The sequence below is a fragment of the Lotus japonicus genome, chromosome 5 (assembly GCF_012489685.1).
Source record: "Lotus japonicus ecotype B-129 chromosome 5, LjGifu_v1.2".
Taxonomy (NCBI): domain Eukaryota; kingdom Viridiplantae; phylum Streptophyta; class Magnoliopsida; order Fabales; family Fabaceae; genus Lotus; species Lotus japonicus.
In genome coordinates, this window is record NC_080045.1 from 65,536,579 (window position 1) to 65,563,727 (window position 27,149).

The 27,149-nt window shown below is 34.4% G+C and overlaps 3 protein-coding genes across 3 annotated transcripts; all 3 read right to left on the reverse strand.

Moving 5' to 3' along the window:
- Positions 1 to 3,210: 3,210 nt before the first annotated feature.
- Positions 3,211 to 5,200, reverse strand: LOC130718718 (protein LIFEGUARD 4-like). The gene is made up of 4 exons (XM_057569349.1): positions 4,792 to 5,200; positions 4,584 to 4,697; positions 3,746 to 3,903; positions 3,211 to 3,661 (listed from the first exon to the last, which is right to left on the reverse strand). Exons 1-4 carry the CDS (start codon positions 5,039 to 5,041, stop codon positions 3,461 to 3,463), a joined length of 723 nt encoding a protein of 240 aa, XP_057425332.1. The 5' UTR covers positions 5,042 to 5,200; the 3' UTR covers positions 3,211 to 3,460.
- A 1,769-nt stretch (positions 5,201 to 6,969) lies between these two features.
- On the reverse strand, positions 6,970 to 8,841 carry LOC130721548 (uncharacterized). The gene has a single exon (XM_057572347.1). It carries the CDS (start codon positions 8,241 to 8,243, stop codon positions 7,431 to 7,433), a length of 813 nt encoding a protein of 270 aa, XP_057428330.1. The 5' UTR covers positions 8,244 to 8,841; the 3' UTR covers positions 6,970 to 7,430.
- Positions 8,842 to 17,712: 8,871 nt separating this feature from the next.
- On the reverse strand, positions 17,713 to 19,944 carry LOC130720006 (serpin-ZX-like). The gene is made up of 4 exons (XM_057570591.1): positions 19,579 to 19,944; positions 18,672 to 19,475; positions 17,951 to 18,022; positions 17,713 to 17,802 (listed from the first exon to the last, which is right to left on the reverse strand). The coding sequence occupies exons 1-4, from the start codon at positions 19,942 to 19,944 to the stop codon at positions 17,713 to 17,715; spliced, it is 1,332 nt and encodes a 443-aa protein (XP_057426574.1).
- Between the last annotated feature and the right edge of the window lie 7,205 nt (positions 19,945 to 27,149).

Here is a 27,149-nt window from a genome sequence, read left to right on the forward strand (position 1 = left end):
TTTCATGTGTTTAGTTACTTTTGCTGACTTTGGTTTAAATTTGAGTTAATATATCCATTGTTTCTATGAGATTGCATTGGACCCTTGTTATAGAATATTGCTCCTTTTTAATGTTTTCTCCAAGTTCCTGTACTTAGAGGCTCAGCATGCTTCAAAAGTGGTACTGGTTTGGCACAGATCATGGATAGAATCAGAGTTTATGTAGACATTTACTCAAATTCCTCTGCAGCAAGAACTATACTTTGCTACTATGATTGCAGTTCCCTCACTTAAATTGTTATGCCCCTTCCTCAATGAGTCACGAGCGAGCCATGCCACATTGCATGGGAGGAACTGATCCTTCACTTCTATTGAATTGAATTGAATGTCTATAGCTTTTGTGCCTACCTTCTTTAGAGCATCTCTAATATGCAAGGTTGCTACTTGGGTTGCTTAAACTCCATTCTGGTGGGGTCCAACTGCCACATAGGATTTAAGCAACTCATAAGCAACTCATGCAAATTTTGCTCCAATGCACGGTTGCTTATTTTACTTTTAGTTGGGTCCTACTATACCTCATATATTTATATTTTTTAGTTCCACCAAGTATGATTTAAATTTAAACATTTATAATAATATTATATTTAAATTATATTATCTAATTTTTGAATTAACATATTTCTAAACTATGCTCAAATTTTACAGCATAACAAATTCAATTTCTTTTTTCAAATATAACAACGGTTTCAAAAACAAAATAACAAACCAACTATATATTTCAATTTGATTATCTTTTTTCTTGGGTACAATATTCAATTTATCTGATTCTCTTTTTCTTAATTTGGGTCAAAGTCCATTAACACATTCACTAGTTTAATATTATAATACTAGGCCCACCTTGCTTGTGTTAATATGAATCAGAAAATAAAACCTAAATTAGAGAAGTATCTAGAAGACTAGAACCATAGAAACCGGTGTTTCTGCAACCGAGAGAATTGTCTCTGCAACCGCTCATCTCCTTCTTCCTTTCCTTCACACCCTTGCAACCGATTCTCTTTCTCTCTCACTCTTCCTCAGATCGAAGCAAATCCCTCCTCTTCCTCTCCTCTGAAAACGACGAAGCCTCCCTCCTCTTCCTCTGTTCAGAGGACATGCAAGTTCCAAATCGAGGAAAGAAACTCGTTTCCCAGATCGAGCCTCCTCTTCTCTGTTCGCCCCCATCACAGATCGAGTCTCTTCTTCGTTCCCAACCCAGAGGTAGCAAAAACCCAGGTTTAGAGGACATGCAAGTTCCAGATCGAAGATCGGAGATCAGAGATCGGAGGTTCCAACCGTCAGTTACGAGATCCTCTCCACTGGCAAGCCACATGCAAGCCTCATAAGTGTATTTTGTGTATTTTTTTTATTTGTTTCAACGATTTGTGTTTTATGCTCATCTCCCCTTCTTTTATGTAATAAATTTCTTGACTTTTAGATATTTTTGCTTCTGTTTGGCTATATTCTGGATTTTCTCATAAGCAATGACCAAGTTAAGGAGCGTTGCTTATTTAAGCAACGTTGCTTAGCTTTGAGCTATAAGCAACGCCACCTCAGCAAGCTCCAATGGAGCAGAAAAATAAGAAACGTTCCTTAATCTAAGCAACCCTGCTAAGCAACTCCTGTTGGAGTTGCTCTTAGAGCCTAAATCGAAACTCATGTGCACTAACTGTTTGATGTCCATTGCAATGGAGTCCTGTTTACTCGGGTTGCTTCTATAATTAAAGGCTTAATTGTACTTTTGGTCCCCCAACTATTGCCTTCCTGCGAAAATCGTCCCCAAATTTTAAAATTAGCAAAAAACGTCCTCCAACTATACATGTCGTTGCACTTTTAGTCTGTCGTTTGCCTTCTGTGAAAAAACTAACATGAGAAGCTGATGTGGCTCCCTCACGTGTGTCTCATGTGACTTTCCTCAAAGAGCTTGATGACTGGACAAGTCACATGCTTCTCACGTGACTCTAAAAGGGTTCCATGGAGAAGAAGACGATGGGGGAGGGAGATGACCGTTGGAGCCTTTTAGAGTCACGTGAGAAGCATGTGACTTGTCCAGTCATCAAGCTCTCTGAAGAAAGTCACGTGAGACACGCGTGAGGGAGCCACATCAGTTTCTCACGTTAATTTTCTCACGGAAGGCAAACGACAGACCAAAAGTGCAACGACATGTATAGTTGGAGGACGTTTTTTTGCTAATTTTGAAGTTTGTGGACGATTTTCGCAGGAAGGCGATAGTTGGGGGACCAAAAGTGCAATTAAGCCGTAATTAAATCACTAGAATGAACTAGCAGTAGTTAAGTGCATCTTAACTGGTTTCAATTCATCATAACATTGATGCATACTTTAAATTGATGTATCAATTTGAAAACCTTCTTCCTCCTCTCTTCTGAAGCGGTTTAAAATTATATATGCAAGTCAATTTTCTCCGGTCTCTCTTGCATGGTCCTACAATTGTACAAATTGTTCTTGATGGAAATGGTTATTTTGTATATGAAGGCATTGTTTGCAAAAAAAACAGTTAAGAGGTTTTTAGCAAGTTCGGATCAACTTTTCTTTCCTTATAATCAATCCCGAAACTAAGAAGTTACTACCATTCTTTTTAGAATTGATTATGGCTTTAGAATAAGAAGTTACTACCATTCTTTTTAGAATTGATTATGGCTTTAGAATTAGTTGTATAAGGATTTCTGAACATGGATTAGTCTTGTTCATGTTCAGCATATGCTCAAGTGTTCAAGGCCTTAGGCCTATATGGTGGCCCTAGTGATCATGCTCCTCTTCAACTTCCATATAAATATAGCCTTTTATTCTTGCCCTCAACTTGACTTATAACGTCAACTTTTCAAATATGGTGGCAAATACAACGAGACTTGCTTTAATACAGTAACAGTGAAGAGGGTGCTAAATCATCAAAGCGCGTGAATAAGCTGAGATTTATTAAGTGGCTTATAGTTAAATATGTCCTATAATAAGTCTATAACAAAATCAAAGAGAGAGGAACAGAGCAAGAGTGAGCAATCTTTACGTGTATACTTTTAAATTTAAACCAAGGGATGTTGGTTACTATATAAAGACAGCTTACTTTCCACATTTTATATTATCTTGACGTTGAGTGTGTATTTGGCAAGGGTTTTGTAAACTGCATATTGAAAATTCTACCAACTTCAAAGTATCTTTCATCAAAGAGCAAGTAGTATGATGATATATTTGTATTCGTTGGTTTCGTCAAACTTATGTTCGTAAATAACAGTTCAATTCCAAATCTTTTTCTTTTGGAGAAAACACAACTCATTCTTGACCTTCGTTGATTTTTCTTCGTAACAAATAGCGTAACTGATAAAAGATTTATGGTAATTTTCCAATTTGGCCTTGAATGACCCTTCTGCATCTAAACAAAGTGAAGATGGAAGAAAGAAGTTCGAAATTGAGGATCACCTAACTAAATGACTTATAGGTCATTCAAAAGTGTAAGCAGGTACATGAAGAGATTGACAATATCACCATAGATGGAGATAGCAGCCCATATATAGTCGTCATAGGTGTATCTTTTAATCAGGTCACACGTGTCATATACGATGAAACCACACATCACTAGTGCTCCAATCCCAGCAAACACCATCCGCCCGATTGGTCCAAGAGGGAAAAATATCTGTTCAATCATAAACAATATTAATTAGTATCATTCACATAATTTAAGAGGAAACTAATTAAATGAAAGGGGGAGAATGTTTACCTGAATCATTGCGAATAACAACATGACCATAAGGGAAGCAAAGAGGAATGGGCCAAGGAAACTAAAATCACTGCCTCTTTTCACAGCCCAAAATGTGTACAACGTTAAGCTCGCAACAACCACACCCGTTAGAAATGCAGCTTCTAGGACAATCATTGCTGTTAAATGTTAATGTGCACACAAAACTCACACATGTTAGTTATATTTTCAATATACACAATTGTTTTTTCTTTTAAATTAGTTCAAGAAATTGTAGCAGATACTGTTTTTCCCAAAACACTGACCCCTTAGGAAGATCCACCGCAAAAATTACAAGAATCTAGCTTAACTACCACAAACTCAAGGGTGGAAAAAAGAAAAATGAGGATGAAAATTTAACACACTAAACAAAATAAAAAATTACTATTTGTATATGGATATAATTTTATAAAATTGAGACGGCAAATACAACATTTAAACACTATTTTATTAAAAAAGTCGAGGAGCAATCACCTCATTTCAAATAAATATGGGTCCATCTCCGACTAGATGAACATTTTTTCTATTATACACAATTATATATATCTAAACAATGATACATAAGAAAATGAAGATACATTGTATATTAATTTAAAAAGAAAAGATTAATGTATATACTTAAGAGACATGGAAATCAAACAAACATACACATTAGCAACGGTTTAACCTCTGGAAACATTTGCGGCAGTTAAATCCACATATGTCTCATGAATATTTGGAATTTTTCGTATGTCTCGAAATCATTATTGCTATTGGAAAGTAGACAATTACCCCCACATGTTTTATGAAGATATAGCTTAAGATTAGAAAGAGTTCCTACCTTTGGCAAAGGCACAAGCAAATCCAATGGTAACAGACATGCCCAGAGTATAGAGACCAAGAAGAAAAAGATTCAACGGGTGTTTGTTGTAATATTTGCTCAACACAAACAAAACTGCATGTCCAAAAACATGATTAAATTAACTAAAACCCCAAAATGAGATTTAATCAATTAAAAAAAGAGGAAAAAAAGGAGTTTAATTAGGTACGTATGAATGTGACGATGACAGCTCCAAAGAATACAAAGAGGCGATAATCATTGTAGAGAGCAAAATTCTTTGCCGGTGGGAAGAAGATGAAGAAGGAGGCAAACCCAGCTGTGAAAAGAAGCTGAAGAGAAACAATGGTGTAAACCTTGCGGATGAATCCCCACCGTAGCTCCGGTGACTCTATCATGTATGGATACAAGACATTGTTATTGTTGCTGGCCCCAGCCTCAATGTCACCGTGCTTCCCCATGGCAGTGATATGTCAATTAACCAGAGAAGCCCCACAAAATGAATTCAGAAGAGAAAAATGATGAAGAAAGATATGTCAATTGATGATGAAGATGATATTGAATGATGTTGTTGGTTGTTGTTTTTTCAGCTGCAACGTACTCTGTTTTGTTGAAACCGAAGCCGATATTGGAATGCAGGGCATATATAGAAATGGTTTTGTTTAATTTTGGCATTTGCGCGTGAACTCTATACTATTAATGAGCATTTCTATTGAAAATATACACCAAATTTTACATGACACTTTTAGAATGCAGGCAGCATTTCAATAACTAGTATCATGTATATGATGTAATTATTTGCTAAATAAAAGTGATGTGCAAATTTTATAGCATGTTGTCATCGGTTTCTTTCAAAATCATTTCTCATACATATATAGAAGCTACTCTTATAAAATCTCTAAGAATTAATTTTACTTTCAAACGTGATTACTAATGTGTTCTAGATGTTCCTATTGGCCCAAAACTGACCAGAAAGGCAATTGATGTCCAATAGCATCTTAACCAGACCAAAATGTCTTATAACTAAGTGAGACCATAGAGGTCGTTAACATGACTTAATTAAGGAATATCTCATCTCAATTCCCAACAATTGGTCAGACGAATATCTCCGACACACTTTAATGATATATCGTAAGGCTACCCAGAGGTAGCCATGACCTTGAAAGACATTACTCAAAGTTTCTTAAATACCTCAAGTCACTACCATGACAATGACCAAGCCTATAAATAAAAGTGCAATCGTTCATTTAGTTAAACATTATTCATTATACAAAGTTTTTCTTACACTACAAGTCTATATCTCTATTAGCCACATCACCTTTTATTGTAACAAGAGTCAACGACAAATATTAAAATCACATATTTCTTTCAAAATAAAGATCAAAGCTAAAGAAATTAAAATGTAGGGACGAAAGCTAAAAAATCATATTTTATAAGGACTAAAAACATATTTAAGCGAAAATAAATTAATCCATATACACTTTGATTCTTTTATCTCTTAGCTTTCATCCTATTTCTTTTGGAGAGGTTTTACATTTGTGTTCAAGGGGACCTCTTGGGAAGTTACCTAGGTTCCAATCCTCAATATGAAAATATAAAATATGATATTAAAATAGTTTAGTCATCTATTAAGTCATTGATTGATGACTTTTGCATTCAGAGAATGGACCATGTTGAAAATATAACATAGAAAATACAGTAGTATATTATTCTATGAAAGTCATTAATTAATTAGATATTTTTAGCGTTACCAAAATTATGATGAACACACGTACTCCCTCCGGTCCTATTTATAAGCATGAAAGAGAAGAAAAATCTTGGTCCTTTTTATAAGAACCAAATGAAAGTTTGAGCTATATTAATTAATTTTTTCCAATGATGCCCTTATTAATTCTAACTTGTAAAATGTGTCTCATTAATTATTCTCTCTCTTTTCCACTTTTCAACACTAATAACAAAGGGTAATTTTGGAAGTTCATTTTAATTTAAAACAAATTTAATGCATTTTATCTAGTTTAACTACATTTCTTAAACTATGTGAATTTTTTTTTGTGGCTTATAAATAGGACCGGAGGGAGTAAAAGTTAAGAAAGTTATTTCTATTTATTATGATTTTAACTTCATTCTAGTTTTTCATTGTGTAACCAACCTGCATTAAGACTAGGTATTCACACAATTGGCCATTTCAGGGTGGTTATGATTTATGAATTTTCAATATTATGAAGACCAGCTATATCAAGAAGGCGCCAAAAATTAAAAAAGAACTCAGTGTGTAAAATGGCAAGCTAAAACATAGAGGGGTATCTTAATCAATGATTTCCTCTTATAACCTATTCTTTTTGACTGAACTGCCTTGTCCTGATGGCACAATAAAACAAAAAGAAAGAAATTATGGTGGCCCATTGAACAGTTGGTTTATAAATATTTATCAGCATACAAAAAGAAAAATAGAATCCCTTAACACAAGTCTTCAATCAGTGTTGAAATGTACAAAAGGTAGCCACATGTAATTATCAACAGAAAATTTTAAAAAAGGGCATGGGAGAGACCATCAAAGAAGGATTCCTTGTTTATTTGTCTCCTTGGCTCTAAACATAGTGATATGCATGATTTATTTTTGTCCATTTCCATCTCTCAACTGTAGTTTTCATTTTCCTAAATTACAATTCACACCCCCTATAATAATTTTCTAAGAATATAATCTCCTTGTTCCTATTATTTCCCCTGAATTAACAGTTAGGCTCACATGATAGTACATGAACAAAAAACATAGACAGGGTGCTGAACCCATCTGCCATCAAGATTTGACCATGAATGAGAAATTTTAAGAATAAAATGAAAATGAAACTTTTATTTCTTCTTTCTTTTAATCTTTCCATTGCAGAACAATGAACCAAATCCAAAGAATCTTGCACTAGCTTTGGGAATATATGATTGTGGTAGATTCAAAACAGGACTAATTCTAACACCATTACCAGAAGAAGATCCAAAGTTTTTCTTTAATGAAGGCTTATGAGATGAATTGTAGAAATAATATGCACTTGAACTTGAAGAGGATGATGATGACCTTCTGCTTGAAACAGAGGACTGTTTCTGCAACCTCTGCTTCTGGGTTTCTCTTGGAAGCTCTGTGTCCTTTGGATTTGGTGCTGAACCAGTTGAGTTGCTCCTTGATAGGAATTGCAGAGAGCGAATGAAGCTATTCCCACGACCCGGATCGAAGTTCAAACTGCTACTTCGCTTGAATTGCCAGAAATACTTGGATGATGGCTTTTCATCTTCATTCTCTGCATCATCAGAGTCTGCAGACAAGAACTCTTTGAGCCTCTTTGTTTCCGTACATCTAGTGCTTGCAGTGCGAGAGCGAGAACAAGAAGGTTGATGGGGTTTACGTGGAGCATTGGAAACTACTCTCTTGAATTCCATTGGCACAATCTTGCCATTGGAGAAGAGTTCATCAGCTGAAGAGAGTTTTTGAGCTAATCCACTGGTGATGGAGAAAACGAAATCAGAACTGGAACTGGAATCCAAGAGGCACAAATCTGATCGACGGTGACGATCCTCAACGGGGACTGCACCATCTGTGTTCTTCAGATCGTGTGAGAATGAGATGCGAGGGCTGATTCCTGTGCTGGATATCTCAGTGCACACTTCTACTGCCATAGCTTTTTTTCAGAACAGGGGAACTCTGTTTTCCTCTGTTTTACTCTGTTTCCTCTGTTTCTAGAAAACAGAGAGGCACAGAGAGAGAGAGAGAGAGTGTGTGTCTGAAAATGTTGTTGGATTTGAGGGTAGCGGCGAAAAGTTTCAAAATGTATGAGGTTGGAGTGATGGGTTTGTTGAAATGGTGATGGGTTAGGAGTCAAAGGAAGTGAAAGAGACAGAGAGAGAAAGATGTGGGAGAAGTAGGTGTTTGTGCTCTGTTTGTGGGGAATTATGGGGTTGAGAAGTCAGAAATGGCAGCTTTAAGCGTTTTTGTTGTGTTTTGTGTTGGGTGTGAGTAAGGTGCATATCCCAAAATTGAAGGAACAATTATGCAGGGTGAGGAAGATTAGCATTGAGGATGGATTGGATTGGAGTCACTAGATCCTTTTCTTTACAATGTGCTTATGAAAGGGTAAAGGAAAAGCAGAGTAAAGAGAGACGAAAACAGTTGAAACCAATCACCGAAAGGCTATAAAAGGATAACTCTTTTGGGGGTTACCACAGAATCACACCATTGCCATCTGGTGGAGTGTCATGAGAGAGAGAGAGAGAGAGAGAGAGAGGTGTTTAGCCGAAAATGTCCCATGCTATATATTATGCTAATTACTAGTAGCAATTATTAACCTGAGAAGATTTTTTTTTGGTAAGACAAAGTTTATAGGGTGTGGAAATCGCCACTAGACATGACATCATCTCAACGTTACAAAGTTTGTTATATAATGTGATTAGATGTATTTGTGTACTTAGCAAGTTAGTCAGAGTCAGTCGGGTTTTTATTAAACAAACATGATAGCCTTCAACCGTAGAAAAGTAGTGCGGAGAACTAGCTATAATTGTGTTTGTCATCAAATTCAGTGACGCATAATGGAATCACATATTGTTTATAGAGATACTTACAAATAATTTATGAATATAACTCTTGTATGGAGAGCAAAAATTAAACACAACATTTTTAAGGAAAGTGATATGTTTTTATCGATTTATGAGGTTTAGGGAGTTTGTTAATCTTTTCTTATTCTCTAATAAACTATACTTCTTCAATATATCTAAAATGATGCAAAATTTATTGTAACTTGATATTTTAGACATTGGGTATTGTACTAAGAAATGTGCATAACAGCAAAACTCTTGTGTCCTCCTTCAAGAAGGATTTTCTTCCTAGGAGAAAACCTTACACTATTGGGATCTGTATAAAACTTGGAGCTCAGCTCGTTATGGTGGATCAGGTTACCATTGAACTCGTTTTTAATTGGATCTGGACAATCATTATCAAATTCAAAGTAGTTTTCCTATCTAATCTTTGGTTTCCTAATTTCTCCAAAAAAAAAATTAACAATAGCAATGTTTAAATTGATAACTTAGGGCATTGATGCTGTCCTGAGTAGTGGAAGCATTAGGTGCTTAGTTAGCATTATGTGGCACACGGTGTAGGGTCCATTTCAGGACAAAAGACCAACCTAGAAAATGATCCTTGTTCGTATGAAATTATTGTTACATGACTAGGCACTGTCACAGGAGTACTAGCACCTTTAGTACTTCTTCAAGCAAGGCTAACATCATGACCAAGATTATGATGATAAACGATTAATGCTTCTTCTGAGACAAGAAGATGCATCAACCTTTCTCAAATTTAAAATACACAATATGCCACGGGGTGTACAACTTGTTTCCCATTAGCAATATAAACTAGAGGAAGCCAAGGCCATTGATAGAGTTTATCTGAGGTGGTGTGTGAACGCTCTATATATGAGGTTCACAAGCACAAAACCCGGAAGTTGGGCACCTCCTTTTCTTTTTGTGGAGGTCAAGTGAGATTTTGCATCATAGAAATTGGCAATCCCATTTTACTTTTGCAATGTTATCACTCTATAACTCTATATAGCCTTAATGATACTTAGTGTAAAAACTCATTAAAAAATTATGATTTTAGTTTTATTGCGACTTTCGAACTTGTTTCCTAACATGCACAAATATAGATATTTGACAATTGACATAGCAAAAGCATAATGGACAAAATCAACTTCACATATCATTTGCTTAGGTTCACCATAATTTTGTCTTCACCATAGCGAGTTTCCAAACGTGCAGTAATATAGATATTTAACAATCGGCATAGAAAAACATGGTGGACATAAGCATTTTTGTTGGAATCAAGTGTTAGAGTCAAATCCCACTTTGAAGAAATCATGGTAAAATGTGGAGTTTATAAGGAGATAGACCATAAACATAATGCCTTAAGATTTTGGGATAAGATGTGGCGTCGATATCTCTTGGTGTCTCTCCTCGGCTCATGGGCTCTCCTGTCTCCCCCAACAAGAGATATCAGAGGCGATGGTTCGTGGGACCATGATGACTCCTTGTGTCGAAAGTCTTCCTAGAAGTGTGGCTAGGCAGCAGATTCCGTTAGCAGCGAACAACAGTGCAAGGTAGATAGCTTCCGCAGACAGGAAGACCATGGGTAATGTGGTTGAGGAACTCACACTTGAGGGAGAGATTGTTGGAATCAAGTGTTAGAGTCAAGTCTTCCTAGATGTTTGACAATTAACAAATGAAAATCATTTTAGTTCCAAAATCTCATATGATTAGTTAAAAATAATAGCTTCCACCCACCGTGAACACAATCAATTGTGAAATATCATATTGCTAATCCAAACACTTATCAGTTACACATGCGCTTGTTTGGCTGGATGGAATCTTTTGAGCTTGCCATTCTGCTGTTTGCTGAGTAATATTAGTATAGCAGCAGCTACTTACTTGGTTAGTATAACTTGTGCACCAGTATAAAAGAAAACAGAAAAGGGAATCTGTCAGAGTACTTTGACAGCGTTGGATCATGGGTCATGGTTGCTATTAGATTGGATTGGATTTGATGCATTTGGTACCTCCATGTTCTATGCATTTTTATTGTTTGGAATCAATGACACTGTAAGCCATTGGCAGTATTTAATATACGTCATTCCAGGGGAGAAAAAAAATCAGTGATACGGCATAGACTTGAATGTGTGGTTGACTGTTTGAAATTGAAACTCACATTTTCTTAGATTGAGCAATGAAAAGTACAAGAATGGCATATCCCACGGTCTCACTTAATCTCCAAGAATCTATTTGTCAAAGAGACACAAAAGGGCAAAGGATGGAGAGGGATTAGATTGACTTTTAGAATTATTATAACTTAATTATAACTAAACCAATTAAGGGATTGATATAACTTATCTAGTAATGGAGCTCTCTATATAGAGTTTGTATTAAATAGGAGAACAGGCTTTATTTCTCATAATAATTCAATGTGATCAAACGGTAGAAGATATTTGTGAGCCGGAACCATAAATTATAGAAAGCCTAGGCAAATTTTATGATTATGTCCTTGTATTTTTCCCTGCCTTTCAAATTTTGTCTAATCTCTTTTTTTTCCCCCAAAAGCCTACCTAGTCCAAAGAAAAAAAAATTATTGGAGCCTAGGCATAGGCCCTACCAAGCCAGGCGGTAGTTCCGCCTCTGTTTGTGAGTATATGTTTGGTTCTGTTGGATGAGTAGAATCAATTCTTTTAGAACTCATGAGTAGAATCAATTCTATACATGCAAAAATTAAGGAGAGTTACTTATATATGTCCACAATATTTTTTCTCCACCATGATTTTTAAATGAGTTTTTAAACACACAAATATTAAATAAAGTTTGTCCACATAAAAGAGAAAATCCTATGTGGATGACCAAAACTTGGTCATGTACATTTAATTAACCTCTAGTGTGCCTTGTGCTTATTCAATATATTTTTTGCCCATATAAAAAAAAAATTAACCTCTGGTGTGGTTTTGTTTGATGATTACAGTCGTTTACTCTTGGTAAAGTAATACTAACATCGCTACCATTTTCACACCATTTTTTCATTGTAAAAGTTACATCTCGGCAAACCTAAAATGAGTGTGTGGAAGAGTCTTTGTATAATTAATTACATTTAGTAAGAATTCAAAACAGTATTTTATGAAGTTAATCGAATGATTAATGGTCAAATTAGTCTATGATTTTGTATGCGAGTTTGATTTTAGTTCCTCAATGAAAAATAATGTTTAGTGATGGTAAAAAACAGCTGGTAATTATAAAAAAAAAACTGTCTTTAAATGTCATTTTTTCCGCCGAGGAATTAAAATCAAACTTGCTTACGAAATTAGAGACTAATTTAATCATTAACCCTTAATCGAAATAGCTAAGTTTGCATTCTCTTCATAGTTAATTACGACTTTAGAATTAATTATAGAATAATTTTGAAATATTCATTGTCTACCATGAGTCCATCGTGGTGCAACCGTACAACCTAAATCATCATTGTAACTGTATACATAGTAGCATTTTAGAAAAATCATGATACACTCGTCTAAAATTATGGTTAATGAAAGAGTAAAATGTGCTGATTTTATTCTGTAGTCAAAATAACATAGTCAATTATGTCTAAATGTGGTGGCAGATATGGTGTGGAGGATTGTTGAGGGGAGTGGTGGTGATTGAAGTAGATGAAGGTGGCGAAGATAGAGATTGAAGGAGATAAAAAGATATGGGGAGAAAAAGAGAATGACGCCGTAGCTGTATTAAAAAATAGCATAGCCGCTTGTTTTTTTTTTTTTTTAAATAGCATAGCTGCTTGTTAATATTGAACAAAATCTATCACATATGTATTGATATATTGATGTTCAGTGAAATTAAAAGGTTAGATCAATATTTTCATAAATAATAATATTTTAAATCATAACATACTTTGGAATTTCAAAATATATAAAGCATAAATTCATATCGTATATAAATATGGTAATAAAATTGAGTTTAATGGATATACACTGACAGTGTAAAATAGTTTTACACAGACATCCAATTGAATTCCGCCAAATCAGAAAATATCTTATTCTTTTAATTAAAATTAAAGTCAAATGTAATTATCTCTCCTATGTGGCATACTTTGATTGGATGACTGTGTAAAACTATTTTACACTGTCAGTGCATATCCATTAAACTCAATAAAATTACCACTAAAAGTTTATATATTCTTTCTTATCTGTCAACAGTTTTAATAATAGAGCACATGACTAAAATTTAAAAGTTTACATTTTCATAATACTAGTATTCGAACCTGTGCGTTGCACGGATGAATAATATGGAAAAAGAAAATAAAGTTAAGAGCAATAAATAAATTTTTTTATATGATCTTTTTGTTTTAATTGAATCGAGTTGCATTTAGGTATGTTTTGGTTATGTTTCATATTTAATTTGATTTAAGAGAGGACACTATCATAGAATCATGTGCAGATTATATTCATAAAAATTACAGTTCTTTCACCCGTTGATCACCATGAGTTAAAAATAAATTAATAAAATATAAGATAAATTTTATCCAAATTGACATACCGTAGAAAACTGAAATGACCTACATCTTAAATAGTGTTTTAATTAGAGATACAATGAACAAAATTACATAACAAATAGATTCGGAAAGATCTTTAAAATGTGAAAACAACTTGAACGGGGAAATTTATTACAAAGTAAATAATAGCAATGTAAAAATGCCTTTGATGAAGTGACATTTTGTCCTTTAATTTCTTTTTCATAAGTTTCTACCTGCAAAGAATGAGACACCATAAAAATTACATCACTTACTGGTTAGGACTAAAACTATTTATTCAAGAGCAAAAAAAATATATTACTAAAGTAATAACATATTTCTGCGTTGGACGATAAATAAATAAGTGCATATTTAAGTAGCTTAAGATTTCATGTATGTAGTGATAGACCAATTATTCCCAGCACGTAATTGCTTAAGCATCATATGAACCTATATTATCATAACATTTGATGATTAATATGCTTCCAAAATAAGATGAATACAATGCACTTCAAACAATTTACCATAATCAATAGTAGAAATCATCTAACAGTTTTTAAGTAAAATTATTATTACAAACACAGTTATCAGCCAGGGCTGAAAGACTCTATGGTTATTTTGCAACACAATATCTCTTGCAACCTTCAATCACAATATTCAACAACAAAAAAATGGAATCACGCAATTGAATTGAAAGCTCATCGTTCAAGTACCAAATAGAAATAACAACATATTATAAGGTATATGAAAAATACAAAGTGATTTCAATTAACTAAAAATATTAGACAAAGAACAAATCTCAAACATTTTCAAAGACCTTTCTGTAGATAACATTTGTTTTTTAAGTGGTAACTTTTCCTTCATCATCCAGTATTAGGATTCTTAATCATTTTCTACTTTTGACTCTTGATACTGCTACGTAGAACTGACCAGGAGTGAATACCGGTCTAGGAAGGTATAATCCAATATGGCTCAAAGATTTCCCTTGACTCTTATTAATGGTCATAGCCTAACAAACAGTCATGGAAACTGTCGTCTTTCATATTTGAATGGAAGACCAGAGTCTTGGGGAATCAAACTCATCCTATGAATGTAAATTTTTTTTTTTCCGGAATTTGTTCCAGTCACAACAGTCGCACCGATCACATTTGTGCACAAATCGTCTATTTAAAGTCTAGTTCCATTATATAATCCAGATGATTGATCTAAGTTTCTTAGAAGCATGACAGACACCCCTTTCTTCAACACCAATTTGTGATTTGGAATTCCATATCATTTTACTTCAGTTAGAAACTTTGGTGTTAACCATTCAGCTTCAACATCGTTGTCCTCATCAGACTTGCAAGCAGAATCACAACTCAAATATTTTTTTTTCTTCCCTTTCAATGCAAGATAAAATATATTGATTGACTTTTTCAATTGATTCTAATGTAGGGACTAATATAGCTCTTTCTTGATAAAAGGTTGGATCTGTAAGATGAGAAACCATATCTGGATAAACAAACTATATAAGTTTGAGCAACGGTTCAGATGGACCAATAATCAAATTGTGTTTGGTTTGAGACACAGGGAGGAGAAATGAAGGAAAACACACAAAATAAAATCCTTCCATTATCTACTTCTATAATTGAACGTGTTGGAAAGAAAAAACTTCATAGAACCCACTTGAAAAAATGTCCCTCTCTCCACCGGAGATAAAATAGAGGGATATGCTGCATTTTAAGCTAAAAAGACTATGACACCCAGTTGCCAAATTTACATTCAGACGTGAATCAACTAAAATTAATACCGATGATATGTGAGTTTAATCGATGTACACATAAACAAATTATGACACATAAGACTCAACGATTACATTCCTTTTTATTTTTAATTAAATAAATATAAATTTTTGACGTGGCATAAATTAATTGGACGTCAGTGTGAAAAAAACTTTACATCAGTACATCAACCATTTGTCTTGATATCATGAACGAAAAGTTCAACGTGACGTAAATTCTGCTTCTATAACACCTTTAAAGAATCATTGGAGCTTGCTGAAGCAGATTTATGTTCAAAGTTGAAGAAAAATGACTACCAAGGATATGAGGAAATTATATGCCTTTGAGTTATAACAATTTGTAATTTATAAAGGCATATAGCAAAGCATTGTTGACATACATGGAAGAAAAAAAGGAGAAGAGAGTAAGATCTGACATGGTTGATAGGAAGAAGAGAGAAATTACTTTGAGTTAGGAGTACATGGCATCTCAAATGTGATGATGATCAATTTTTAATAACAAATTTAACCCTCTTTTTTTGTTGAAAGGAATAACAAATTTAACCCTTGAAATTTGACGGTTGGCGCATTTGAATTTTTTTAAAAATAATGAAGTTTTAAATTTAAAATGGGGAATTTCTCTCCCACATTCCATATATCAAAATCAGATTTTGTTTATAAAAATCTTTTAAATTGTGACCAGATTTATATAGAATCTAAATAAAATCCACTAAAATTATTGTTTTCCAAAACTTTTGACCATCTACACAAGTTCAAATAAACTGCCACGTTTTAAAAAAAGTTGTTAGGTATTCTTTTTTTTAATTACTTTCTATGTATTTTTTTAAAAATCCATTCTTTGAGTTCAATATTTAAATTAGTCAGTTTTAAAGAAATATTTCAATTAGTCTTCGAAAGTTTATGAAAATTTTGAATTTTAAATTTGGCTCCGTTTTCTTGGGTTGAAGATGAACTCATGTACCAGGTACATTGTTATAGGAAATTTTAAATTTAAAATTTACCTCTCAAAATATGTGCTATTATGAATTTGTATATTTTTTTTGAACTCTAATTTGTATATTATATTATAACGTGACTAACAAATTCCTAAAATAGAGGTGCGTGAGAAATAATTTGTGGTTACTTTTAGCTTTTGTTTTTTACTTTAGTTTTTTTTTTGAACTGTTTTTTACTTTAGTTTTTTATGTGAAATGGTATATTATTATAGGTTAAGCCATAGGTTAAGTCATATTGAAAATTTCTCAAATTTTAGATGCTTGACACATGTACCTAAAATTGTGGAAGCTCTAGTTTTTTGACACCTAAGCTTTTGATGACTTCCAAACTATATAATATTAGATTAGATTTAACTAATATTTAATTTAATGCACTAGTAATGCATAAGGCTGCAAAGTATGGAATACACAAACAACATCCAACACAACAGAGTTGTAGATAGTTGGGCTATTTAAACATTTAGTAAAATAAATACTTGGAATATAAATATTTCAGTAGGCTATATTTGTTCTATCAGAGTTCTCCTCCACCATGGTCATCTGAATCAACTTCACTTGAATTCTTCCTCATCATCATATATTATGACTGAATAAAAGAGAAAAAGGACATGTCACGAATTAGAAGCCAAGCCGCCATCACAATAGGAAGGAAAACAAGTTTTGTAACGTAACAATAAAGATACACAAAATGCTGTAAAACTAGGGATGGCACCCGCGCGGGGCTGGGAGTGAATCCCGCCTTCATCCTCATTCCCCTTGATGGGGTGAATCCTCGTTCCCCATTTTTCACGGGGATCCCTAATATACCATTAAAAATTTAAATTAAGTATGAAATACATAAGTTTATGCAATAAATTTAAAGATCACGAGTGACAATGCAACTACTTCAAATTCAATATAAATAGTATACAAAATAATATTAAATAAAATTCATCCCACAATGTGTGAAGTCTACAAAATAAATAATTTGAAATGTAAAGTGCACCATTCAACTCATAAAAAATATGAAGTCCAAGTATTCTCTCAATCATTCAACTCATCCAAAAAGTGAACTATGCATCGCAAGTAACTTAATATTTATAAGTGTGCTATTGTATCTTAACTTAAATATACGGGGCGAGGACTCAGCAGGGTAGGGTGAGTGATCCCCATCCCCGCCCCCAAGGAGTATTTTCTCCCCATTCCCATGGGGAAAAATTCCCCAAGGTCAGGCCTCAAACAGGGCAGTCCCTAGGGAATCCCCATCTTCAAGTGGAAATTGACATCCCTAAGTAAAACCTTCCATTACTGGCATTCAGGGTTTGATTGAGATGCAAAATCAACATCACACTTACCACAAACATCCTCATAAACTTTTCCTACACCATACTTAGCCTTTTACCAAAGGTCCAATACTAAAAAGAATTGAGGACATCAAAGGGTGAGACTTCAGAAAGGAAACAATAAATATATTGAGTTACGGCTGAAAAATGATACAATTAAAAGTATAGAATGATGAAAAACTAAGAATGAATTGTTTTACCTGAACCCTCCCTACACATTGTTCTTTGTATTTAGCAACAAGATAACTTCTCAGGCTACGACGACCACTAACCTGATCAAAAAGAGGAAAGGGTGGTCAGCTACAAATTATATACTAGCAAGAATTGGAGACCAACAAGTGCTCTCCAATTCATAGTTTTTTTCTTCAATTTAATGAAAATTGAAAAACTTCTATTTGTGTCAACAGTAACACAACTAGAATAAAAAAATTGGATAAATATGAAAATGATCCCTGAACTATGAGTGAAAGCTGGTTTTGGTCCTCGTCGGCATAACTTTTGGAAATAGTCCCTCCGGTGAGGCGAACCACCGTGCCGGAAATGGCCGGACCAAATCTCAGGCACGGTGGTTCACCGCACTGGAGAGACTATTTCCGGAAATTGCGCCGGCAAGGGACAAAAACAGCTTAAGCTCATAGTTTAGGGACCATTTTCATATTTATCTGTAAAAAAAAATTATAGTAATGAGCAAAACAGTTCAGAACCACTGCTTTAAAAGTACAAACTGAAATAGTACACAACAACAAAAATTTAAGTGAGTTATATACTTGTATTAAGTAGGAGAATGAAAGTAATTGGTTAAGTTATATAGGAGATATAACATTGGAAGAAAATGTGATAAATAGTCTTGAATTTCTAAAACAATTGAAAAACATGTGAAAAACTAAAACATCAACAACTTTAATTAATTTTTCTGCTAACCTCCTTCACCGGGTCTGCTCCATCAAGGGGATTGAGCACCTGCCCAACAAAGAGGATTGTTCCGGTAAAATCTTCTCTGATCAAGAAGAGGAAAGGGCAGTCAGCCATAAAGTCTATACCCTTCGAAAAGTTAGCATGATGTAGTCTTATTCTACAGTAAGCAGTGGCCGATGTTGTTGCTTCTGTGCCTTTTTGATTTACATCAATGAAAGCTTTGTGAAACAAGTTTTCCAAGTATAATTTATCTGAAGGCTTGGTCATTTTTGTAAAATCCGCATCCGAATGAGAGAAAGGGGAAACCACTCCAACCTCCTTCAACACATTAGAAGCTTCAAATGTAAAAGGAATATTGAAACTTGGAATCCTGAAGCTTGCTACTCGCACTTTTCGCCGAGGAAGCTTGCCTTTCAAGAAAGCAGATTCTGAAGACAACTTGTGAATTAAAACTGGAAGTCCATCTTTGGCATCTGGAACAAAAATGCACATGGAGAAGCGGCGTTTTCTATCTCTACCTTGTTTATAAGGAAGACGAAGGATTTGGAAACCATCAAAAGCGCTAATATACTGTGTCCTCTTTTTGCATGTCATGGTGGGAACCATAACAGAGGTGCCATTAAGGAGGTGAAATACAATTCGTGATGGTACACCATCAAACTTGTGTTTCCACTCACCCTTGAAGAGCAATGCATTTGCAAACATAACCTTGGTTGAGCTGCTCACTGACCCTGGAGGAAGAGGCTGTCTAATAAGACCATTATTCTCTTTTTCAATCAATGAATTCACTTCACGGAGAACTTGATCACCCTTTAAAACCAACCACATCAAAATCAATTTTTTTTATTTTTTTTATAAATTTAATAGAAGGATTTATTGAATAATTGAAAAAAAAAGTGATGATAGTACATACCTCGGTCTGAAAATCAACTGAATTGAGAGCTGCCTTGTAATGAGTGGTGGCAATTTGTTTAAAAGAATGTGAAAGTGAAAGTGATTTATCAGCCCACATTCCATTTGCAAAACACAGATGATGTTGTGAATCAGCAGCAGCGTCACCAGATGAGAACACAGGGGAGAGGACCTGAGAGAAGAAGGTGGTGAGATGGTCGTCGTGTGTGGGGCCATCTGCACTAGCGGCCATGACGCTAAGAGCAGCGTACAGAGACAAGGGCGAGAAGGCGACGTTCTTCTCCCGATATTCTTCTTTTGAGAGTACATGTTTTGTGAAGCTCAGAGCAACGTTGATTGAGTTTGATTTTGATTTTTCGAGCTCCATTATTGGGGTTATGAACTTCTGATTTCGAATGAGAGAGGGATTCAATCTAATATTCAATACTTGACAGCTTCAAAATTTAGAAACATGCAAATCTTGTTTTAGTTATTTTTATTTGTTAACAAAATCACGTAAATCAAATATCTAAATAGAACCAACAAGAATAATTTAGACGCTACCATAATTTGCTCTTTAGCGACTGACATATTTCAGTCATAGTAGATTTTGCGACGAAATCCATGGTATTCTGGCCATTCTCCAAGTTTGACTTATTAGTTATTAGTGACCGATATATAGAATGAAAATAATAATGACCTAAAATTACGTCGCTAAAATATATAATACAAAATAATAAAGCAAATTGGCGATACATTATTTAAGGACCGACATATCGATCGCTATGCTAAGATATTCAATTCAAACTTTGGTACTATTTTATTATTTATTATTATTCTGTTTTTTAGCTACCCAAATTCCTGTCCCTAATATTTCCATAGCTAAGTTGATTAATATTATTTCCTCAATCATTTTCTATATTTAGCGATGGATACTTCCGTCACTAATTTAGTCGCTACTTTATTTGATATTTTTAGCGACGAGTATTTCGGTCGCTAAGTGTTCAGTCGCTACTTTGTTTTATATTCTATAATTTAGGCTTTGTTTGGCCCAACTTATTTTGGACTTATTAAAAACAAGAGCTTTTAAAAAAAGTAGAAGCTGATTGGCAATTTTCACTTTTTATATAACTTAAAAGCTACTTTTAAGTTAAAAGTAGTTTGGTAAATGTGAACATTGGTGCTTTTATTTGTGCTGTGAGGATTGTTCTGTTTTTTAAAACTCAATATCATCTTGCACACTGACATTATGAGGAAGAACAATGCTTCTCATAGGATGGTTATTCCAAGCTGTGCATTGTAGTCACACTCAGCCTGCACAAGCGACTATCTTCCGAGCGATGACTTCCATCCCACAATAGAATTTATAACCGCAACATTTTCCTTAATTTCAACATCATCTAAGATCATACAACTGATTAGCTGGACGCCGGAGCCTACACGAACATTTACCGAGATAGAAACATTGGGACCAATCTTTTGCAGATGGATGAACTTTTGCTGCTAGATGAATATATACATCACCATCAATTTTAGCATTCATTTTACCATCTCCATTAGCCAAAAGATGGGGTGAAGTATGCCAGAATTGTGCAAGATACAACTCCGACCATTTCAAAGACATTCTTGGAGTTTTGATTTGCTCCCAAAAATTATTTAGCTCATACGTATACAATTGATTCTTTCCAGCAAGAGGTGATAGACACAAAATCAGTAAGAAGAGTCCTTGTGGCAGACTGGAGAGCTTCAAAAGCTGGAAAGACGTCATAGATTAGCTCTCCCTTCTCAGTTCCTTGATACATTTTTGATGACAGTAAAAATATTGGGAGTGGAAATTTAGACACCACAATTTATCAAATCATTGAAACCCATATCCACTTCTTAAAAAAAAAAACCATATCCACCATTGATCTTTTTCTCCCAATTTCAAAATCCAAACCTAGAAGGTCTCTTTGGACACGCCAATTCTATCGCAGAGTTTCTGGATTGTGCCTTCCTCTGCTCTCTGCAATCTCCAACCCAATTCTCGAAGAATTCGAGCATCTTCCCCTTCTGCTCTTCGCTGAATTTGGTCCTGCACATCTTCTTCTTGCACGGGTTCTCTGTTCTCTCCCCTTCATCGGGATTTCCAAGGGAAAATTGCAGGTGCGGTAGTGCCGATTTTGATTTCTAGCCGTGGAGGTGGTCAGAGGGTGGAAAATGATGAGAGAACGGTGGTGGAGAGCGGATTACTGCAGAATCTCAAGAGGAAGACGATGTTGAGGAAGATAATGAGAAAGAGTGTTTCACGAGGAAGAGAGGAAAACTACGAGAAGGATTTCACGAGTCTGGGTACACACAGGATTAGAAAAAAGCTACTTTTTTTCAAAGTTCCTCAAAATATCTTTTTCTAAAAAGTTACTTTTAGCATTTTTCTTCCGTAAAAATAAGTGACTTTTAAGTCAAAGAATATTTAGTGAAATCTGTTTGGCCCAACTTTACCTTAAAAGTGACTTTTAAGTCAAAAATAAGCTCGGCCAAACACTACCTTAGAGACAGATATATCGGCAAATGAAATAAAAGAAGTTTTTTATAGACAAATGTTAGTTGTTAGTAAATTAGTACAAATGATCTCTCCTCAAGGTTCGAACCCTTGCCCTTCACCTGCATTACCCTTAGCTCAACCATGTGAGCTACCCACCCCACCCGAAATAAAAGAAGTTAATATTATTTAGTATTTTTTATTTTTTAAGGTTAATTAACAATTACTTTTAAGTTATCTTGAAAGGTTTTGGTAGATAGGAATTTAAATTTGTGAACTACTGTGGTGCAATTAGAACATTTGAATTAAAATGTTTTTTTTTTGGTCAATGAATTAAAATGTGTAAATGAGCATGTAAAATTACAATAATGTCTTTATGCTAATTTCCTTCTCTCTCATCACTGGTACTATGGAGTATGGACCAAACACTACTGATCATCTCCCAGCATTGTCGATTTGTCGGATCCAAGCCCCTGCCACTTTATCCAACATCATTGTCAACACATCTCTATTGTTTTTTTTGTTTTTTTTTTTGGACAAAGATTGAATATTAGCAACTCGAAATTGGGCCTTGCCCAAGGAAATACAAAATCATACCCAAATACAAGGGAAGCACAAAGATAAGCACAAAAAGCACTTGACAAAAAAAAAAGCACAAAAAGCTCAATAAAAGTGTGGGATCCGACTATGGAGAGAAAGATGAACTATTGTTTTTTTTTTAAAGATGTATCGAATTAAAACTTAAAGGTTTGCCAAACGGCACATACAACATGCGAGAAGACTCTCTAAGAGTGATATTCACAATGCACAAATATATAAGAAAATTAACAGCAAGTATGCACACTCAACTGAAACAATTAGCTAAAACATTGTGTAAAAACCCTAGAGCCCAGCAAAAGCCCCTAAAATCCAAATGAACAGAGAGCCATTTGATTTCTGAGCAGGGCTGACCTAAGGGTAAAGCTACACTAGCAACCGCTTTAGGCCTCTAAAAAATTTTCTTTTACCAAAACACCAAGTCTGAGACAAAAAGGCCAAAAAAAATCCTTACGTTAAAGTTTGCTTTAGGTCTCATTTAGTGCTGGGTCGATCATGGTATGAGCAGATAAGAAATAACATCAATTTTAGTCAGTGCTCCCTCTATATTGACCTCCTCATCCTTGTTAAGTACTTCTCCCATTGGGGCCGCTTAAATGGGTTTTGTACCTTTCTGGTCAACATAAACAAAATCATATCAACGTGGGGTAAGCGGGTAAATGGGCTTTTGTACTTAGTGGGCTGCAATAACCAATGAAATTAAGTAAACAAGATCACTCTCCCTAAGCAAAGGGATTGGAAAGTAATAAAAGGCTCTCTCCCAATCTCATTCTTCCTTTGGAGTTTGGTCTAGTCACGCTTATATTTGATAGTGAGAGGTTGATTTGATTTGATTGAAAGCAAGGGAATGAGTATTATTTATCTATCTGTATCCATCTACCAATCTAATCTCCTTGGCTTTCAAAGGTTCCCATTCGCATTCCCATGAATAATTAGCTTACCACATGCTTAGGTGCCACCTTTTTTTTTTCTTTTCTCAAAAGAGTTTACCATCTAAACCAACTGGCTACGGAAGCTGACACATGTACATATTTCACATTCACTTGTGTTGCTTTCTAAAAGAAAATAGTAATCAAGCAAAAGAGAATGATGCTGTAGACTTGTTAAGTGGCTCCAAAATTAGCACGTTTGGTAAAGATTCATCTACAAGTAATCTTCACATGAGTAAAACGAGTCATTAATTAATTAATTGCTAGTAAAATGTGAACCGTGAGACATTACTAATCATTATAGGACATTCACTTTTATGGTGATTTTTAAATTATCTACGATTTTTAAACCGTCACAAAGTAAATTAACAGCTAAAGTCATAATGTGAATTGAGAGTTAAAAGTCACAACAAAAATAAGATGTTCATCATTGATTTGTACTTTGTGGCAGTTTGTGTATTGAGACTGTTCATTAATTTCTTTGTTTTTGACCATGATGACCTTTATTTTCTTATGAAGGCTTTGAAAAAATGCACAGTAACATCAATAGCTGGCTGCGGTTCAATGATTTGGGAGTTGTTTGATTTCTTGCTTAATTCATAGAACAAGAAGCAAAATGATCGTAGCAGACAGCAACTTTAAAAAGAGTCATTTTCTGTGGTTCAACATAGAAACTACATAGTCACGCCCTTTGGCCCCTTTCAGCTATATATGCATGTTGTTTTCAAATCAGATCAATGCAACCTCTTACTCTGTCATTGTCACTCCAACATGCGCATGCATGATTTCATAGCTCTTACTTATTCAAGCCTATGAAATTAAGACCTTAACTAGATTCATCTAATCTAACATCTACCTCAAACTGGTCGCTGTAACACAATTTTTTGTTTGAGATGTGAATTAACATGGAGGCACCCCAACCGTTAATTTAGCAAAGGATAAGGATTTGGCTAAGATTACTGTTTTCAAGTCTCAATGAGACTGGCTTTGATCAGTCAAACTGAAACCTTCCACAATTGTAAATGAACCATTAATGTGGTCTTGTTTTGTTCAGATGGACATTTGGCAGAATAATTGATATTTTTGAGTGCTCTGTTTGAGTCAATGCAGGTTAATTTTCTGACAGTATTTCATGTAAGTGTGTCAATTTCTTATGCTACTCCATCTCTTGAATGCCTTTTAATAGATTTTTTTAGAAAATTAAAAATTCCTAAATATAATAGCATAGACAATGATCATATAAAAGGAGATATTGATGACACCTATTAAAGAAAAGATAGTGAAAAATTGGTTAAGGTGATTCAAACATATATAAAGCAACTTATTCGAATGATTGATAACACGATACCACTATAAGAAAATGTTTTTAGGGTCAAAATTTAGTCTAGGCTCTGACGTCGACACTAAAATTAGCTAATTTGTGTCGGTCAAACTGATGCAAAGTCAATCCAAAATGTTGATTTTAAATTATGTTCCACTTAAAGATAGCGTCAGCTGGACCCTAGTATTGCTGCTCATTAGCGACAGTTCTAAGCTGAACCAGAATCGCCGACAAATTCAGTGTCGATCAAAACTGATGCTGTCCATATATTCGACCCACAAGTTTGTGTCGGCCTGACCAAACCAACCTTCAATGGTTCCTCCGCCCGATGGACCTTAGAAAATTCCTCAAACGCTCACCCTTCTCACCCAATCTCTGCTTTCTCCCGTCCCCACCTCAAGGAAAATGGGTACCATGCAGTCACAAAATCTCTAAATTTACGCTATTATAGTCGTTCGGTCAAGATCAATATGCTTGTATTTTAAATTTATATTTACCATCATATTTTGATAAAATATATTTCATGACGATGTGAATCCATATCAAGGGGGTTGGCTACTCACTTGCTGCTCTTATATGAAACACAGTAGAGATTAATGATAGCTTCCTTGGCGCCAGAAATTCTTTCTTTTGGCAACTCCTCTTCAATAACAATATATCCTTAGTGTTAGATACGAATTCCTATCTCATTCAATTTATTCCAAAACTAGCTCCTAATGAAGTAGTCACTGTTGCCACACATGCTTCGGACAATTTTTTTATTCGTCTGTAACTAACGGGCAAGCTAGTTGGTGATGAGCTAAGCTTGATTTTCGGTAACAGGTTCTTTCAGTGAAGGAATTTATGAATCTATAGAAAGCCCTCGTGATTGAAAAGTTCAAATTCCTAGTAATGTTGTTGAGCACATGCGAATAAGAACATTTCTTGGTCAATTCCTTCATTGACAAGTTGTGAGAAATTTGCCATCACTGCAAAATAGTCCAACCCTTTATGATTGCAATCAGAAGATAAGGGAGCTCTTAGAGTGATCGACTAGCTGAGAAATGAAGAGCTACCTAGTCCGATTGCAAGAAGAACCCGTAGTTCATCATGAGCTAAATATCCAACAACTTAAACTATGGGATAGTAACAACATAAACAATTTTATATTATATTTCTAACACATTCGATTCGCCTAATAGCTATTGAACTTGAAGCCTTGAAGTGTAGACGATGACTACACCCACCTATGTTCTGCTCAAACTAAAATAAGACTTTAAATCACTTGATCAAAGACTTAATACTCGACATGTAATGAATTAATGGTCTTAAAAGTTTAAGTTGAGGCCGAGAATGCATCACATATAATGATTTTATTTCTAAAATATTGCATTTCATGCGGATTTCATAACGAATTATAAGAAAAGAGAAGTTGCCTCATAGATGCTATGCTAGGTCAATGGAATGATATTTAATTTTATGCATGGATTTTTAATGTTAGGTGACCCCTAATGTGGACCACTTTTAAAGTGGTCTAATTTTAGACCACTTTTTTTAACCTGCTATAATAGGTCAACACATCTTTTTTTAAAGAAATTTAATACATAACAAATTTTTAATGATATTTTTTCTTTAAAAAAATAATGGGTTGACCTACTATACCCAGTCAAAGTAGGTGGTGTAAAATTACACCACCTAAAATTGGTGCATATTAGGTTCACCTTTAATGTTATTCAAACCTTTCAAGAAAGCAAAATGATGAACCTATACACATAGGGTAGTTATCAGTTTTAACTTTTATGAGTTAACCACTACTTATTGCAAATGACTGTACCTGAAACTATGAAAGGACAAGTAGCATTCTTCATTAACTTTATAGATCGTTATTAACGCATTAGATCATTTACAATGGTTTGTTTAGTTTATCCCCTCTCAATACCACTTTTTCTCTTCCCAACCGTCCACATCATCTTCTCTCTCCAATTCAACACTCTCTCAACAATTACCCACTCTAATGGTTTTCTCTCAACACCTTACCTCACCACTCATCCTACCCCACCACTTTTTTATTTCATATTTTTATTTAATATTATATTTTTGTTTTTATTATTTACATAAAATTCCAATTATTGTTTTAAATTAAATTAAACAATAAACACTTAATATTTTTTTTTAAATATAGACAATAATTTATTTTATTTCCTTAACTTAAAAATGGAAGTCAACAAATGCTAATAGAAAGATAA